The 20,282-nt window shown below is 39.6% G+C and overlaps 1 protein-coding gene across 1 annotated transcript in view; it reads right to left on the bottom strand.

Annotated features, from left to right (window-relative positions):
* FBN1 (fibrillin 1) overlaps positions 1–20,282 on the bottom strand; it is a 247,051-nt gene that overhangs the window by 202,012 nt on the left and 24,757 nt on the right. The window contains exons 2-3 of the mRNA XM_017872776.1: positions 13,277–13,359; positions 11,009–11,107 (exon numbers count right to left, since the gene is read on the bottom strand). Of these exons, the coding sequence (XP_017728265.1) occupies positions 11,009–11,107; positions 13,277–13,359 (182 nt within the window). The remainder of the gene's footprint in view (positions 1–11,008; positions 11,108–13,276; positions 13,360–20,282) is intronic.

Here is a 20,282-nt window from a genome sequence, read left to right as displayed (position 1 = left end):
TAAATCATGCTGCTATAAAGACACATGCACACGTATGTTTATTGCAGCACTATTCACAAGAGCAAAGACTTGGAATCAACCCAAATGTCCATCAGCGACAGACTGGATTAAGAAAATGTGGCACATATACACCATGGAATACTATGCAGCCATAAAAAAGGATGAGTTCATGTCCTTTGTAGGGACATGGATGCAGCTGGAAACCATCATTCTCAGCAAACTATTGCAAGAACAGAAAACCAAATACCACATGTTCTCACTCATAGGTGGGAACTGAACAATGAGATCACTTGGACACAGGAAGGGGATCATCACACACTAGGTCCTATTGTGGGGAAGAGGGAAGGGATAGCATTAGGAGATGTACCTAATGTAAATGATGAGTTAATGAGTGCAGCACACCAACATGGCATATGTATACATATGTAACAAACCTGCACGTTGTGCACATGTACCCTAGAACTTAAAGTATAATTTAAAAAAAGAAAGAAAGAAAGAAAAAAAAGAGTAGCAAATTCCACAGAATTTTGTTAAAAGAAATTTTAGAGGCAGAATAGAGAAACAAGAAAATGCCGACAAGGCATTTAATAACAAGACTGCCTGATGACAGGGACAGCTGGATTTGCCTGAGAAAGAGCTGCTTGTTTAAACTGTAACCTCAAACGAAGTAAGATACTCATTTTCACCTACAGAAGTGTACTTTTCAGGGCCCAGAGCAGAAAGACCATGGATTGACAGCCTTAGACTCTAGACAATGAGACACTCAGAGAGGCTGGAGTAAAAGACAGCCGCGGGCTCATAGTGAGCAATGACAACAGCGCAGGCAAGTGCTCTCATTTCTCCAGCGTTCAGGCTGTCTCTAGGTCAGTAATTTAGGAATGCTAATAGCACTTGCAAAATCCTAGGCTATTTCTTAGTCCAAAGCTTGATTGAATTAACCACTAATCCTTGTTGATACCTGCTTACACACGGAGGCCAGGGTTGGGCTTTGGAGTCTGGCTTATTCTGTCTGGTCTTCCAAGTTGTGGGAGTAAATTCTCAGGGAAAAAGGTTCAATAATTTTAGCTAAGGAGAAGAGAATATCTTCTTTCTACACAAAACCAGAAATCTGCTGTTTATGCTCACTCTTCCTGAAGCACAGGGGCCAAATCCTCTCTCCAGAGCAAATAGAAGATTCCTCCCAACAGCCACCCTGTCCATTACCCCTTGTTAGGAATCCTCAGCCATGGTATTGAAAAGTGCTACTTGACTTCAGGAGAAAGGGACAATTTTTATAAGGAGCTACACAAATCTCAGCCTGACAACAGGGAAGGAAAGTGCAGAACCCAATATCTTCTATACCCTTTTACAGCACAAAGAAGTTAAGTCGAGTTGAAAATTAAATGCCTTTTCAAGAACATGCCACACACTGAAACACCATTAAAGGCCTGTTTCTACTGAACTAGAGCCACCTCCATCTCTCAGCATTCACGGCCCCCTCAGCATAGCCCCAGGTGTCTTTCGGGGCTCCTTGGCACACGCCTACTATGTCCTACGACTCCATCTCCTGATCTACTTATCAGTCATTCATTCACTCACAAACATTTCTGAGTGCCTACTATGTGTCATGCAAAAAACCCAGCACTTGCCTTGTCCTAGTCCCTCTGTAGAACCCATTCCCTTACCTGCCTCTGTGTCTCCTTGCCTGTAACCCCTAAACCCCAACACAACATACACACAGTTCTCCCCCAAAACCTGAAATCCTATCTATCTCCAAAATCCATTTCAAATATTGCTTCTTTCCACTGATCTTTTCTGATACCTCCCAAACCAAATGTGAGCCCTTTCTCCTTTCCAATTATGTTTCTCTTTTGAAGCATATATTATATAATCCAGCCTATTTTTACTTATTTTGCCACCCCCCATTTGTTTAAAAACTTCTTAGGAGTGGGGAGTGTCATGAGCATTAATTATGCAATATTCCCTTAAATGCCTAGAGTAGCACCTTGCTTATAAGTAAGTGCTGTATAAAACTGTGCTAAATTAATTTTTATTTACCTAACTCATGCTGCCTGATGATGACATCAAAAGCTATGCCCAAAGACCAAACTGAGACTTCGAAGTTGTCCATTGTGTCCGAAGCACTTATACAGCCCTATTAAGTAGGTTGCTATTAAAAATATTTTTATCTTTGTTTCCCCATGTACGAAAGTAGAAATAACTCCTTTGTTGGAGTAATGAAATCAAGCAACCCCGGAAAGTGATTAAAACAGTTATTTTAGGCTCTTATGATTCCATTAAAACGTCTCAGCCAAAATGCTTTTTTAACTAAAAAGCTGTCTATAAGTATACAAAGAAAAAAATGATTTAGTGAAAACTTTGAATAATATTCTAAGTAGGTCAGGAAAAGGTGTATAGTTTCTTTAAAATTTGAAGTTAAACTTAGCTTCATCCTATCTTAGAAAAACAGTAAGGATTGGGAAAAGCACAGGAAATGATGTCATCTGTCAAGCAGCATAGGAACTCAGCCTTCAAACTGATTTCAATTAAAGCAGTTCATGCCAAGAGCTAATTTCCATTCCCACATGAGCGACAAAGCCATTTAACTACTTTGAGATTAAAAAGCTAATAGTAGTTTAAAAGTGACTTTACATTATTTGTTCAAGTTGAAAATCAGAACGAATTCTTCTTTCTGGCAAGAATAATAAGTTTACATTTAAATGCAATAGAATAAAAACCTCCCTGATATATATTTTTTACTCTGTCTTTCAGGCAAATCTTTTCCAGCGTAAAATATTCTTTCTTCTTTAAAAAACAAAAGCACTCATTCAGACTTGTGAAACAAGAAGACATCAAGGAACCCTACGCATGAATCCTTGGGGGAAGCCAGGAGGAGGCAGGTTCAGCACAGATAATAGGCTCCGAATCACCTGCTTTGCCACCGTGTTTACCATGGGAAACTTTTTACTCGTTATGAGTCTTAGATCTTTAGGGGGAAAAAGCATTCTGATAAAGGTGCTCAGGATTTCTGAAGGGAAGTAAAGGAACTAGATATGCAGTTTCACTGTACACACAGGAAACAGTTTACAGAGAATATATACCCAAATTGGTTTTATTTTGGATTGAGTCCTGCCATTGATGCATATTCTAAATTTACGCTGATTTGAACAAGAATTCCCAATGTATCATAACTGGGAGACCAAGTTCTACGTCTCTTAAAAAAGCCAACTGAAAACTAGGGGTTCCTCCTACACCCATAATGATGCTATATTCTTTGCTGGATGCAATAAGTACCCCAAGTCAGAAGATATTCCTAAACTCAATCTGTGTTAAGATTTTACTAGAAATTGAAAATACTAGGGGAATCAGAATGCACTGATCCTGCCATATGCAGTGAACCCTGAGAATCCTAAAGCCCCAGTGAGGACCTGCCCTTGAAGACGAGCAGACAGCCATAAAGGGTTTCATGTAAGTCTCGATATCCCAGAGCTAACAGAAAAAGCTGCCATTTCCCCATATCCATAAAAGATCCCAAATTAATTTTGTATTCATATCAGATGTCAGTCATTTCAGTCATTCAACAGTGACTTACTGAACGTCTTTCATTTGCCAGCATTGGCCAGAAAGAACAGAAGAAATTTTCTCTAATTACAGCCCAGTACAGATTAGTTCTTAAATGATTCATCAGAAGAGAACAATGTGAGCACGCTATGGGAATGCGAGAGAGGCAGGGCTGGCACTTGGATCTAAATACCTCAGGTAATGATTTTCTTTGGGATGCATTAGGTTTGGAACGATTCTAAAGACCTGCCATCATCTTGGCAGGCACAACTGGCAGAAAGAACACTGGGAGCAATTTACACATAAGCATTTGTATGATGAACATGTGATTTTAATTTAGGTACTAGGAAAAGCACAGACAGACAAATTAAACAGCCAGACTAACTTCTGGACTCTACACCTGAGACAACAGTCCACAGGGACAATCAGAGTCACTGCAGGATAAAAACAATTTTCATTTAGAGAGATAACAGCAATGGCATTTCCCTTAAGTGAAGAGATGTCTGGGGATGCCTAAAGACACACAGCTTGGAAGAGAAACTTCACTAAAATTCTCAAACAAACAAACAAACAAACAAAAATCTAGCCAAGCTGGAAAAGCTGCAGAGAAGAACAAGTTAAATGACAGCAGTGATAAAGGTGCTTCCATACAGGGTGGTCTAGAAAGAAAGAGTTCAACCATTTCTAAGGACAAGTCTGAGTAGATTCCATGCATGTTTCTCCTCCCAGTCCATATAAATCCCACCATTCCCGGAAAGCTTTTTCAAGCGGGACTTCTTCCAGACTAGCTGTAGCAGCACCTTCCCTTCCTCTGAATGTCCCCACACTTTCAGGATTTGGTTGTACCGCACTCCCTCAAACTTGCTAACACACTGGTCTAGAATTGTTCTGCTGGCCTTCTTACACCCTTAGAGCTCAGATTTGCATTGGGATTACAAATGCTCCAAACTCTTGCTCCCAGCTGATTAAAGCCCCTTCCTTCCTAAAACCAGTGTCCGAGAGGTTTTGTCTGTGACCGGTTCTGCTAACACTCTCATTGAACTGAAGTCAATTAAATGAGAAAATGTGATTAAAGTATAAGGGGTTTGAAAAGTATAAGGGGCCCCAAATTGATATACAGGTTTGATGCAATTCCTATCAAAATCCGAAAAGGTTTTGTAAATATAGACAAGATTAATCTACAGTTTTTACAGAAAAGAACTAGAATAGCTAAAACAAAAAAGGATATAGTGGGAAAAATCTGTCTGCCCATCCTGGGTGACAGAGCAAGACCCTGTCTCAAAGAATAAGTAAATAAAAATAAAACTATGAAACTAGTAGAAAAAAGTTGGAGAAAATCTTCAGAATCTAGGAGTAGACAAAGCATTCCTAGACTCGTCAATGAAAGCATGACCCAGTAAAGGGAAAACTGATAAGTTAGACTTAGTGAAATTTGAAAACATTTGCTCTATGAAAGATCCCATTAAAAATATTAGAAAGTAAGCTACAGAGTGTGATAAAATGCCTGCAAATCACATTATCTGACAAACAGCTAGTATTTAGAGTATATAAAGAATTCCCAAAACTCAATAATGAAATAATAGACAATTCAATTAGCATCTGGACAAAAGAGGCCAGGCACAGTGGCTCATGCCTGTAATACCAACACTTTGGGAGGCTAAGGCATGCAGATTGCTTGAGCTCAGGAGTTCAAGACCAGCGTGGGCAACATGGAAAAACTCTGTCTCTACCAAAAATACAAAAAACTTAGTAGGGCATGGTGGTGTGCCCCTGTGGTCCCAGCTACTCAGGAGGCGGAGGTGGGAGGATAACTTGAGCCTGGGAGACGGAGGTTGCAGTGAGCCGAGATCGTGCCACTGTACTCCAACCTAGGTGACAGAGTAAGACCCTGTCTAAAATATTTTTTTTTAATTAAAATAAGAAGCTAGACAAAAGACATAAAGAGACTTTTCACTGAAAAAGATATACAGGTGGCAATAAGCACATAAAAAGATGTTTGACATCATTATCCAGTAGGGAAATGCAAATTGAAACCACAGTAAGAGATGACTACACAGCAATCAGAATAGCTAAAATTAAAAATAAAGATAACACAAAAAGCTGGTAAGAATGCAGAGAAACTGGGTCATTCATACATTGCTGGTGAGCATGCAAAATGGTACATACGGCAATTCCAAAAACAGTTTAATAGTTCTTAAAATGCTAAACATGAAACTATCATACAACCTAGAAATTGTGTTTCTGAGCATTTACTCCAGAGAACACAAGGTTTGTGTTCACACCACAACCTTGTACACAAGTGTTCATAGCAGCTTAGTTCAAATAATAAAGAAAAAAAATGATGACAATTCAGATGCCCTTCAATGGATGAATGGCCAAACTAACTTGTAGTGCATCCGTAGCATGTACTACTACCCGGCAATCAAAAATAACAAACTCTTGACACTGCAACAACCTAGATGACTCTCCAGAACACCCTGATGAGCGAAAAAAGCCACTTCCAAAAGGTTATATACTATGTGATTCCATTTATATAACATTTGTGAAATGATAAAATTATAGAAATGCAGAATAGATTAGTGGTTGTCAGAATTAAAGAGAGAATTAGGTTGGGAAGAAAATGACAATAAAAGCATAACATGAGCGCTCTTTGTGGTGATGGAAACGTTCTGTATCTTGACTGTATCAATTTTGTGATATCCTGGTTGTGCTGTTGTACTATAGTCTTGCAAGATGTCAACATGGGGAAAACTAAATAAAGAATACCCGGGATATTTCTTACAAATGCCATAGTTGGAATGTTCCTTTCAAAACTCATGTTGAAAATTAATTATCATTGTGATGGTATTAAGAGGTGGAACCTTTAAGATGTGATAAGGTCATGAGGGCTTTGCCCTCATAAATGGATTTACGCCATTATCTAGGGAGTGGGTTGGTTATGTCAGGAGTTCAGCGCATTTTCTGTCTGTCTCTCATACTTGCTCCCCATGTGATGCCTTCCACCATGGGATGGCTCTCAACAGACATTGGTGTCATGCTCTGGACTTCCCAGCCTCCAGAACCATGAACCAAATAAACTTTTGTTGTTTATAAGTTATCCAGTCTGTGGTATACTGTTACAGCAGCAGAAAACAGATTAAGACAACTGTTTGCAAATCTACAATTATCTCAAAATAAGAAGTTTAATTTTTAGCATTCTTTAAAAAAGTGTAGAGAGTAAAACAGAATGAGAAGGTTCCAAAATTACAAAGTACAAACTATAGGAATTACAAAATAGAAAACACAAAATTATAAAATATAAACTACAGGAAATAACTTTTATAATGTATCATATATAATTATATATATAATTAGACAATAACATATGTATACATACAATATGTTTGTGTCTCCACAAAATTTATATGCTGAAACTTAGTCCCTAATGGGAGAGTAGGGAGCAGTGGGGCCTTTGGGAAGGTGATTAAGTCATGCAGGCAGCGTCCTCATGAAAGGATTAGTATCCTTATAAAAAAAAGGCCTGAGAGACATGTTTGCCCCCTCTGCCATGTAAGGACACACATAAAGCACCACCTGGGAGGAACAGGACTTCACCAGACATGTAATTTGCTGGCCTCTTGAACTGTAAAAAAATACATTTTTGTTGTTTATAAATTACCCAGTCTATAGTATTTTGTTATAGCAGCCCAAACTGACTAATATATATATAAAGTTACAGAGTTTATTAATCCCAGTGTTACAAGCTACCATACATTTGTATGTGTGTATACACATATTAGAAGAATGAGTAAATTCATACATCAGTAAACCATGATAGGTCTTTATGACAATTAGGATTGCTCAAAATCCATCTCCAGCCTCAGAGACTGACACAGTAAAGAACAGTCCTAAAGAGGGCTGGAATTAAAGTCTAGAAAAATTACTGTTTTGACCCTGTCTAGCTAATCATTCTTTTTGCCCTGGTGCTAAATGACGAGTGTCAAGAGTTCCACCAACACTAAGGGAAGCCACAACTTCCTGTTGTCCAAGAGAATCACTGGCTGGTACTTTGAACCTTCTGGAAATGCAATCTCTCATTCAGGTCACTAAGAGATCATTTTCTATTCTCAGAGTCACAGGACACTCAAGTCAAAAAACACCTGAAAGAACAACACTTCTTCCATTTTGTTCATATTCAAGTGGGAAAACTAAGGCTCTCTGAGGTCCCATGACTTGCCTAGACCTCCTTGATCCCTATCATATAACAAGTACAAAATTTTTCATAGGAAAAATTGGTGCAGTGATCTAAATTGACCCTTTTTAGTAGAACCACATGTAGTGAATGCAAACATTTCACTGAGTAGAATTGTCCTTCTATTAGCAGGAAAGTTAGCAAAGTGATCAGGATGTTCTTTGGAATGGCGCAGCTGTTCCCTAGAACATCACTCCAAAAGATGAGAAATGAATTATGATCATCCCCAGCTACCCTTAATTTAAAATATTTTGCCATCTTTAATTTTGCAAGTCGTTTAGACAATATTAGTGCAGAGAGAATCAAAGTCAACAATTTTAAAGATTTCAAGTACCCCCAAAGATCCTGTTGAAACCAGAACCTCCTCCTTACACTACCCTCATCCACAAGCTACTTGGGGAGTTTGTCCAACGTCCAGGTACCATAGATATGACTCAGACTTTCTCAGAAAGCACCACCCACAGTCTTGGATTTTAGTCTCTAGACTAAATCTGGCCTCAGGACCTTACTACTATACTCGTCACATCCCACAGTTAACTTGGACTCTACCAGGACCATGGCTTTTCCGTCTGGTCTTATTAACAGCCTATCTCCACATCTCATGATTTCTACTCGATAGAGAAGTCATTATCAGTTCATACTATCATTGAAGACCTTCCCAGCTTAATACCCAGTTTTGCCATCTGGCTCTATTTCTTCCTCCAGAGGAGTGCAATATTAGCTGGTTCAGAAACCAATCTGAGAGACGGGGTCTATTCCCAACTTTATAACTGCATTTCTTTTCCAACCCTGAGATGCTTATGCCTCAGCGGCAGCCTGGAAGTCACCCTTATAGAGATGGAGATGTCCCGCATGTTCCCAGATGTTCTGCCAGCTGGCTTCTCTGCCTCGTTCTATTCTTCCAGTTCAGGGGCTCTTGCTATGTAGAATGAACCTGCTGTTATTTGGAAGATGCACATTTGACACCAAGCTGAGATCAAGGAAAACTATGCTACATTCAGTGCAATAAGCAAGAGTCCCAGCCCAGAGGGGAGTTTCTATCCCAATTGTAACTGGCTGTATTTAGTAAAAGGTGGCTGTTATTGTGTGGGCTCCACCAGGAGCAAATTCTGAGACAATAATTTAAATGGAAGTAGTTTGTTCTGAAAGCAATTCTAGGAAACACTCGTAGGAGAGTGCGAAAGTGAGACAAAAAGAGAAGGAAGCTAATAAATTACATTATCAAATCTATTATCACTGTGAACAGTGAGGGCTCAGTCCACTGGGGAACTTCAGGAGACAGTGCAGAGTGAACCTCATGGTTATTCAAACTGAGAGGCAAGGAAGCTGAGGCACTTATCCAATCACTCTCCATCTGTTGTTGGTTAAAAGTCGCTTCTATTGTGAATAGTGCCGCAATAAACATACGTGTGCATGTGTCTTTGTAGTAGAATAATTTATAAATCCTTTTGGGTTTAATATGCGCTGGTAGTCGCGGATGGCTTGGGTGCATATGGTAGCTGCTACGTTGCTAGATCCTTGGAGGATTGGGGCCATAGCCTGTTTTTCCATATGGGTTGAACTAGTTTTAGCAATCCACACCCAACAGTCGTACATAGAGTGTTCCTATTTCTCAGCATCCTCCTTCAAACACTGTGTTTCCTGACTATCTTATGATTGGCCATTGCTAAACTGGTGTGAGTGGTTATCCACTCATTGTGGTTTTGATTTGCATTTCTCTGATGGGCGAGTGATGATGAGCATTTTTTTTCATGTGTCTGTTGGACTGTAAAAAGGATGAGTTTGCTCCTTTGTAGGGACTGGATGCAGCTGGAACCATCATTCTTAGGCAAAGCTATCAGCAAGAAGAGAAAGCGCAAACGAGCCGGCATGTTTCACTCATGGTTGGGCAAGTGACATAGGAGTCACTTGACTCGGGAAGGGGAACGATCACAGCACTGGGGCCTATCATGGGGAGGGGGAGGAGGGAGGGATTGCACTTGGGGAGTTATAGCATGATTAGATGAGTGAAATTGATGGGTGCTGAGCGAGTTGATGGGTGCGGCAACCAAGCATGGGGCATAAGTATAACATATGTAACAACCCTGCACGTTATGGGCAGCATGCTACCCGCTAGAAGTTAAAGTATATTTAAAAAAAAAAAAAAAAAGTCCACCCGCTTCTAGGTCCACTAACCCCCAGCACTTCCAGCTTGCCCTGCATGCAGACCTGGCATGCTCTCTGGCCAGAAAAGTATACAAAGCTCTCAAGCAGAGTCCCCCGTGTTCACCCATGAAGCCAAGGGAGGCGAGAGGGCACCAAGAGTGCTACACAGGACAACCTGCCCTAACCTGTTAATTGGCTTGTGAGAGACACACTCAAATGTTCGAACTCTTAACAGGTAATGAGCCTTGACACACTGAAGTCTCTACTTGCAGTAAACAAAAGAGAATGCACTTATTCCAAAATGTTTCTCTTTAAAACTCTGTCAAAATAGGACACACAACAAGGGGGGTGCATTTTCTCACCAGAAAAAAAAAAAAAAAGAAATGGAAAAGGGACCTACGTCTTTTGCCATGGGGACGGTCAAAGTTTTGAGGGGCTGTTTACACAAACTAGAACTTCAGCTTTTTAAACAACCAATTATGACTCACTTGCCCAAACTCCCAAAAGAAAAACAATAGAACAAGCAAGCAAAGGCTCTGAAGAATGAACTGTGGATATTCTTCTGGCATCACAGAAAATGGCAAAATTCTGAAAGGAAAAATACGTTTATGCTTCATTATAAATCACCCCCAGAAACTTCCATGATGACTTCTTACATTTTCTTCTTGTAAAGCAGGGGTCTTGAGTCTTAAATAAGTTTTTAATCAGATTCATATTTCAGTACCACAAGGAAGAAGGCCTAGATTTCTTGAGCCAAAAACGTTCATTAAACAGCCGTTTCATTGAGCACCTTTTATGGTGTTTACATTGGAGATACAAAGATGAATAAGGCAATACCTACATAAAAGGCCATAAGCTTATCCTATTCACAGTAACTATGCCCCATAGGTAATTTTCCTATAAAGAGTAAAGAAGGGAAATGAGAGGCCAGATGAAGGAAAGCCTTTCCAAGTATTTTGGGCAGAACAGAGAAGGCAGATGTTCTAGTGAAAAAATGTATTGCAGGAAAGAGGAAAGCCAAAATCAAATTTAGGAGAAAATGGGGTGTAACCACATAAAATAATATTATATATAATGACATGTTAGACTTACTGGATCTGGAGCCACAGGAAGGAGCTATCTGACCAGATGGGCAAGTGCACATATTTGGCCTCGAACAAAATCCATCCCCACAGGAATGCCGGCAAATGGCTGTGAATAAAACCAGAGGCCTGTTAGCACATGGATTTAGAACACGATTTGTTATAGGGGACCGATCCTCAAATGAGGAAACCTGGGTTCTCAGGTCCCTCACGAACTTTGCTATCATGACTTATATGACCTTAAGCCTCAGGTATACTCATTTTCAAAACAAGTCTATTGAACTAAATAAACTCTGGCTTTAAAATCCACAACTCCTTTTTCCAATAACAGTGGTTCTCAACCTCTCTTTGCTTAGTCCACAGCACTGAATCCATCAAAAGCCCAGAACACGCTATGACGAGAAAACCAAACAAACAAATTAAAATTCTGCATCTAAACATATTTGTATGATCATAAGAAATATATTAACTCTAAGATTTAATGATATAAAAATTACATTATTACTTTTGGGAGCCAATTTTATTGTAAATGTTTTCTTGTTTTGTTTTGTTTTGTTTTTTTGAGACGGAGTCTCGCTCTGTCGCCCAGGCTGGAGTGCAGTGGCGCAATCTCGGTTCATTGCAAGCTCTGCCTCCTGGGTTCACGCCATTCTCCTGCCTCAGCCTCCCGAGTAGCTGGGACTACAGGCACGTGCCACCATGCCCAGCTGATTTTTTGTATTTTTAGTAGAGATGGGGTTTCACCGTGTTAGCCAGGATGATCTCGATCTCCTGACCTCGTGATCTGCCTGCCTCGGCCTCCCAGAGTGCTGGGATTACAGGCATGAGCCACCGTGCCCAGCCTATCGTAAATGTTTATTGTTTAATTTTTATCCGGTTCTGAATTCCATCAACAGTCTGAGAGAAGAACACTGGAATCTACCGCCAGAGTACTGATTCTACAGTCAGGAAGCCATTCATCCTTTAGAGAAATATTAACATTTGCACACCACCCAGAGACTAATATCATGCTGGTACCAAATGCTCTGCTAGTGGCCACAACAGTAAGTTTAAATGGCATATGATTTACATTTATCAGCAGACTAGGACTTGGTCATTACTTTTTGTCATGACAGGCATGATCTTTTCCTCAAGCTCCTGCACAGCCTTGCAAGTGCACACGTGATATGCAAAGCTAAAGGAGTACACTTGATAGAAAGTGCATTCAAACATCCAAAGAGTTTAGGATGGAAACTGGAAACAGCTAAGAAACAAACTGTCAAAGGATCCAATAAACATTTATTTAAATATCTGGAGACATCATTTCTCAGAGAACTCTACAGAAGGCGAGGAAAGGGTTCTATTATAAAGTTCATTGAGAAAATCCAAATACCATTATAGTTCTCTTTTAGTGATCCAATTTTGGTCTTAAACCATAGTGTGCCAAATAAAGGAGATGCTTTCTGGTCAAAATCAAGAATTGAGAAAGAGTTAAGCTTTTTCAGATCGTGAAGCAAATATTGGCCAATATAGTCTATTCTCCACTGACCACTGTCAGCCAAGTGAGAAGGTGAACTAAGTGATTCTTTAATTAGTCCCTTCAGCTCTAAATTTCTCCATTTGGAGTTTTCTGAAAACTGGACATTATTTCACAGGTACAACTGTAAAAGCTCATGAAGGGCAGACATCATGACTAAATTTGACTTTGGTGTCTCCATTAAATAACACCTTGTCTGGCATGTGATTTGTCACTCAACATTTGTGGGATATTGGGGAAATCTGGAGGTTGGCCTTGCCAGCAGAAATCAATAGTGGAACCTCTGTTATCATTTGAAATGTTTCTTAGTCTTGCCACTGATCTTGGCCTGGTGCTCTATCTCCTCCCTTTCCCTTCTATCTAGGAGTCAAGTCTGCTCTTGGCCCCTCAATCACCCAAATTCAATGTACAGGGTTTGGTTAGGCCCGTGGGTGGCCAGCAAAGTCAGAAATTACAATAGGAAAACCAGCAATAAGACTCTTTCATTCAAACTCCCATCAAAGTAATTAGTCTATGTAGCCAGGCACAACATACGTAAATGACACAACCTCAAGCAAAGTATCCCTGTGACTAAACTTTGAAAGGGGTTTGACTAAGTTGATGTATTTCCCAAACTGGAAAGGTAGAAAAGTCTTAAAGCTGGAAGGCTCTACTATAAACAGATTAATAGTACAGTTACAAAGGGCCACATTCTAAGGCTCCCCATGCAACCAACACAACAAAAGAAGCACATGCAGAATGACAGGTGTTCTATTTACTTACGGACAATACACTGATTTCCGCCAGGTAAGGTTTTCCATCCAGGGCAACAGTAAGCATTATAACGTGATCCACAGACATTGGGTCTAAAACAAAACCAGAAGAATTCCATATTTAAAAAAAGAAGAAGAGGAAGAGATGGCCAAATAAAAGGAAAAAAAAATCCCTGAGTTATAAAAGCAAGATGAATCCTGGCAGACAGGTAAAGCAAACTCATGAGACTCAATGCTGGGTTGGTAGCTTAGGACACTAACATAGTGATATTAACAGGGACATCACTTAATATCACCTATGCACTGGCCCATCAGGGAAATAAAAACCAGAGCTACAAAATGTAGCACATTCTGTCACAATTTATGAAGCCATACAAGTCTTAAATTAGACAATAAACTTACACAATAAATTTCTTACCGATATGGTTAAGAAAGGTTGCAATAAAATCTCACGCATGTAAGACTTTACATTTCTACTCTTTGAAGCCATATATATATACACACACATATATATACACATATACATATGCATATATACATATACATATATATATACACACACATATATATATTTTCCCCTCCCATGGCCCATCTGACCTCTATAATTTTACACATTCTTCCTTTCACTAAAATTACAGGAATGCAAACTCTGACATGAGTCAGAAAAAATAAAGGCCAAAACATGTAAATATTTATTTAGCAAAAGTTTGGAAGCAGGCCAGGTGAGGTGGCTCACGCCTGTAATCCCAGCACTTTGGGAAGCCGAGGCGGGCAGGTCACTTGAGGTCAGGAGTTCAAGACCAGACTGGCCAACATAATGAAACCCCATCTCTACCAAAAACACAAAAATTAGCTTGGTGTGCTGGCATGCGCCTATATTCCCAGGTACCTAGGGGGCTGAGGCACGAGAATCGCTTGAATCCGGGAAGCGGAGTCTGCAGTGAGCTAAGATTGCACCACTCTGCAGTGAGCTAAGATCGCACCACTACACTCCAGCCTGGGCGACAAAGTAAGACTCTATCTCAAAAAAAAAAAAGTTTGGAAACATACTTGATACCAGCAGTTACAAGAAAATAAAATCAGTGTCACTCTGGGTTTCTTGTTTACAGACAGTTCATCACATGTCCTGGAACAGAAACTCCATTCAAAATCCAGATGATCCACATTTAACAATTTCAGGGAACAACAGAGTAAGGATCCAGTGACTTCTACAGTGGAAACTAAGACAGAGACTATAATACACAGAGATCTAGAAGCAACAATTAGTTTTACTTTGCCACATCTTGAGGGCCTAAGCATCAATGCTAGTTGCTGGTGATAGGGGCTAATAAGGAAGGTCAAATGTTTTGCAATCAATTTCACACAAACTAGGAGCAATTCCAAAGCTTACAGGTATAAACACTGTAACCCCAAAAGCATACACCTTTAAAAACAACTGTATAGCTAAAATGTGTTTTCAGTTAGGGTGCACTCCCACATTCTCTTTGTATTTGGAGACCACATGAAACAGTACAGAGCCCTCCCACATTTCCCCTGAACTCACTACTTCAACATCATGCCGGTTTGGGAACCAAAGTAAGGCCTTTGCTATGTCGTTTACCCCTTTTGTTTCTCCAGAAAATCTGGAACACCCTGGAGGGCACCACGCATACTTCACACTGACAGATGCCGAGGTCAGAAAGGGAATTAGGAAGAAAGCTGGAGGAGCCAAGTAAAGGGCCCTAACTCCATACCCAGCAGCCCAGGCCTTCTCTGAGGATACAGAGGAAATGATTGGATAGAGGCGAAATATATGCATGATGCTAGAGGCTGTGTGAGCTCAGTATATTTCTGGGTACAATGGCATAATGAAATGTCTCCCTTGTGTGTATATATGTCAAATAATGGACATGAAAGCTTCATATATGAAAAAGACAATGAAAAAACGAACATACAATGCAGCATTATCATCCTGATGGAATCATCTTCTGACCTAGGTTACTCAACCAATGGAACCATAAGGAATAAAGGAAGAAAGATGTTATGGAGAATTTTAAGTCAAAGGCTCTCAACCTTTTGTCCCTCCATGACAAACTAATGCCTGAAACTTCAGTGTCCAGAAGTTCCTGGGGAAATTCAAATTCTCAGAAAGGAAAATGAGAGAGGAAGTCAGGGTAGACAGCTGGGGTAGAGGGGAACACTCAGCCTTCCAAACTTTTATTATAAAAGTTCTCTCAATTTGAAGTGACAATCCAGGTCACAGTCAACCACCTCAAACCTTCTCCAGCAACAGCCCATTAGAACAGCTCTGTTGAGATAGTCCAATCCCTACCAAATCCTGGAATAGCGTCAGAGCACCCCTGAACCTTTGCAGGGTGTCCTGTGGTTGACATAATTTTTTTTTTTTAACTACAATCATACATTGTCTGACATAGTATGTCACAGACGTAGTGTCTGGCAAAAATGTATATGTCGTAACACATATACAAGATGAAGAAGCTCAGAAACAAAGGGTCCAGAATAACTATTTCAGTCCTACCAAGCAAAATATTCTAAGGATTTTCCAAGGTATTTGAAAAAGCACAATAATATAAACATTCTTTTTTTAATGTTTAGAATCAATCTACAGCCAAAACATGGAAGATTTTACAATTTACTATAGTTACAAAAGAAAATGTAAATGTTGTAAACCTTCACAAGGGTAAGAGTAATGGGACAGATGACATACCTCAGGAAACAATTTGGGAGGGAAAGTGTGGCAGTCAGTAAAGCAGCTGACCCTAGAAACAGAGTCTTCTATATATTACACTGTGTTTTCAAATAACCAGTAAAGAAAAGTTATACTACAGCTATATTTAAAAGTTGTGAAGAAGAAGAGAGAAAAAGGGTACAGATACTTTAGTGAACTAAGTCCCCGTCTTTCAAAGCAAGAAACCAATGGGTACTGTTTAAATCTAGATACAGAGGTACAAACATGGTAGATGGTGTTATGGAGATGGATATGAGAAAAACAAAAAACAGAAATGTTTCAACCTAGTTACCTTAAGAGATGAGAACCTGGGGAAGCAGAGACAGAGTTCTCTTGCTTTCTTATCTAATATTCATCCACAACTGTTCATTTTAAAATATATGCTCTTCTATTTCCATCATCATCTTTCACTTAAAGCAATAACTCTACCTTTGAATATGAACATCTTATCTTTGAAACAGGATACTTCTTGTTTCATTCATTCACCATTCCCTTTCATTAATGCATCACATTTTCATTTCACTCTATTTCTTAAGGTTCTTTATAATTTTGGATTGAACTTATTTTATTTGCATCCTCTGACTTTCTATGAATTTTAAAACTTTATCATTCACAAGTAATATGTTACATAATTTCAGTTATTTCAACCAATACCTTCAAATGACAATGATTGTTTTAATTGTGTTGCCATTCATTCTTAAATCATTCTAAATGCTATGTGGTATGGCTCAATGCAAAGTATTAGAAACATAAAATTTCTCCTCTGCTGCTTTTGGTCTTGAGACACTGCAAACTAATAGAACTCGTTCAAACAAGCTGTGTGACATTTGTTCTACTTACACACAGAAAAAAAAAAACAGCTCTGATTCTGGAAATAAATGAATGTCTTATTGAAGTTGGAAAGAACTAAAACACGTAAACTCTAAAGCAGACATACTGGATTATTTCCATAATAAAATATTTAGTTATAAAGTTTCAATACAAAATGCTTGTAAAGGGAAGGTAAATCTTTAATACAGTTACTCTTCGGGGTCAATGAAAGTATAGCATCTATACCTCTTTCTCTTTTCACCTCGTCAGCTATCCCCACCAAACCCCATCACTCCAACACAAACACACAAAGTCAGAGTTAAAGCTCTGTGCAAGTAGCAACAACATTCAACAAATTTTTAAAAATTAAAATTCAAAGGGGAAAGAACTCTTTGCTAAGTGCTAAAGATACATTATTTTATTTCATCCTCATAGCAACTCTTCAAGGTAATTTTATTGTTATAATGTTTAACACCAAAAAAAAAAAAAAAAAACTATTGCTTAAGAAGTTTAAACAACCTGGCCAAGGTCCCATAGCTTAGACGTGTGTAATGGAGATCTGAACTCAAGAAGCCTGACTCTAGAGTACACTCTCCTAACCCTATGTTAAGTCAAAGGTGTACTTAGAGGACAAGATGATATTTCATCCAGTAGCATTCATGGTGACATAAGTAACACAAATCACAGAATGTCCATCAATAGACCAAGGATAAAGCATAGCATAAACTGTTTTTGTGGGTTTTTTGCTTTTTTGTTTTTTGTTTGTTTTTTTGAGACAGAGTCTTGCTCTGTCACCCAGGCTGGAGTGCAGTGGTGCGATCTCAGCTCACTGCAACCTCCACCTCCTGGGTTCAATAGATTCTTCTGCCTCAGCCTCCCAAGTAGCTGGGACTTACAGGCACGCTCCACCATGCCCAGCTAATTTTTGTATTTTTAGTAGAGACGGGGGTTTCACCATACTGGCCAGGCTGGTCTCAAATTCCTGACCTCGTGATCTGCCCACCTCTGCTTCCCAAAGTGCTGTGATTACAGGTGTGAGGCACCACACCCAGCCAGCATAAATTGTTTTTACCTGTATTCCAATAGTCTATAGGGGAAAGAGGGAAAATACATTTATATTCCACTTCACCACTGTATGTTACATTTTTTAAAAAATAGCTAAGTCTTTATCTGTAATTTCTTTTACCAGTTACTTTCAATATTGTGCTTTGCAAGAACCCAACTCCAAACACCCTGGGGCATGAGTGAGTCTCAGCAGGTTTGATATTTGGATTCAGTTAACACAGCCCTCAGAGATCCTGTAGACTGGCAAAAGCCTCTCTCAACGGAGCAAACAGCTGGCCTCTACCACGTCTGACCACATCATTGCAAGACTTGGCCTCTGTGCAAGATGTCTGCAGTGTGTCCACATTCCTTAGCCAGAGCCCATTTCTGCAATTTGGCCTCTTACAGCAAGATAGCCTTTCTGTTTCCTATGCAAAGTGCAAACTCCTTCTCAGAAAAGGTTAAGGTAATAAAAACAAGGTCAGGAGGCTCTTATTTAATATATGTTAGTTTCTCAACATGTATGTTAGTGATTAAACTCTTGCACAAGGAGAACACTAAGTACTAGGTAATGGCTAATGAGGCTGACCTGCTGCATTAACTGCTTTTTTTTTTTTAACCTTTAAGGGAAAAAATCATGATTTAGCCCCTTAAGTGTAAATCTGGAGGGGCATCAAAAGGTAAATGCCCTCACATAACAAAGGACACCCACCTGCCCATGTAATGTGTCCCGTGTTAGTATCTTAACATCCTACTGTTCCAAGGTTAAAATAACTTCCACTATAAAAAATGTGATAGATCATGGAACAATTACAATACACAAATGAGCTGCCTGTATTGTGAACTACACATCATGATTTGATTTGCTCTTTGATAATTTTCTTATCAAGATAGAAAAAGAAAAAACATCATGAGTACCGTCTGATGAAGGGGCCTACGGTACTCTGACAAACCTTGCAAATACTCCCCCTCTTTATTTTAGTGCCTTTATTCTGGCCCTCTTCACTGAAGTCAGAGGTCAAGTCTCCCAGTAGTGATTTGAATACCTCACATGACTGTTCCAGTCTATCTGCCAGTCACAATGCAACCTGGGTAACAAAACTTCAAACCCTGGTAATGAGAACAGCTTCCGTGACTTCCCTAAGTTTCAGCTTGGCTCTCTAGCCTGGGGTCCCCAACCCCTGGGCCACAGACCAGTCCATGTCCTGTTAGGAACTGGGCCACACAGCAGGAGGTAAGTGGCAGGCAAGCAAGTGAAGCTTCCTCTGTATTTACAGCTGCTCCCCATCACTCTCATTACCCCTGAACTCCACCTCCTGTCAGATCAGGGACAGCATTAGATTCTCATGGGAGCGCAAACCTTATTGTGAACTGCACGTGAGAGGGATCTAGGTTGTCCACTCCTTATGAGAATCTAATGCCTGATGATCTGTCACTGTCTCCTGTTACTCCCAGCTGGGACCATCTAGTTCCAGGAAAACAAGCTCAAGGCTCCCATTGATTCTATGTTATGGTGAGTTGTATAATTACTTCATAATATATTACAATGTAATAATAAAAGAAATAAAGTGCACAATAAATGCAATGAGCTTGAATCATCCTGAAACCATCCTCCTGGCACCCCTGGTCCATGGAAAAGCTATCTTCCACGAAACGAGTCCCTGGTACCAAAAAGGTTGGAGACTGCTGCTGTAGACCCAGAGACTCTTTTCTGGATTGTCTGGGTCGACATTGCTTGGGATGCGGGCAATTCTGGCTTCCTCCTTTGAGGATGCAAGCCAGCCAACCACTCTAACCTACTTTGAGCAGTTGGGGATTTTTTTTTAAGATAAAAGTAATCTGAAAAGGAACAGAATGAATAATAGATTTTATACTGGTTTTCAAGAGCTTTATCCCCTTCTTGCCTTCTCCATCACCAGTAGATTGGTGACTCCATTACCTTTTCCTCCCAAGCCATGATCCATCTGTTTCTCTCTCCCTCTTTCTCTCCCTCCCTTCCTCATCTCCCCTTCCCTATCTCCCTTTCTTCCACTCTGTCTCTTTTCTTCTCTCTTTAGTTCCTGTTTTGAGGGCATTTAGAATTAAATGTTTTGTTACCATCTCAAACTCAATTTATCCAAGATCAATAGCTCCTCTTCCTGTGTAGCCAGTAAGTTCACTGCCAGGTCCACAATCAGGTACATCAGGACTATTTGCCTTGCCCACAAGCACAAAGCTGTTCAACAATTTTTTTTTTTTTTTTTTTTACCAACCCAAAGGCTTTTTTGTTGTTGTTGTTCTTTTGTGACTATGGAAATAAAATATGATTAAGAAACAAACTGATATAATTTGTACCTCAAACAATCACGACACGAGTTTACCTGTATAACAAACCTGCACATGTACCCCTGAGCCCAAAATAAAAGTTAAAAAAAAAAACAGAAAAGAGCTAACA

This window comes from Rhinopithecus bieti, unplaced genomic scaffold (genome assembly GCF_001698545.2).
Source record: "Rhinopithecus bieti isolate Rb0 unplaced genomic scaffold, ASM169854v2 scaffold_6945, whole genome shotgun sequence".
NCBI lineage: Eukaryota > Metazoa > Chordata > Mammalia > Primates > Cercopithecidae > Rhinopithecus > Rhinopithecus bieti.
The sequence above is the reverse complement of the archived record's forward strand: the minus strand, read 5'-3'. Positions and strand labels throughout refer to the sequence as shown.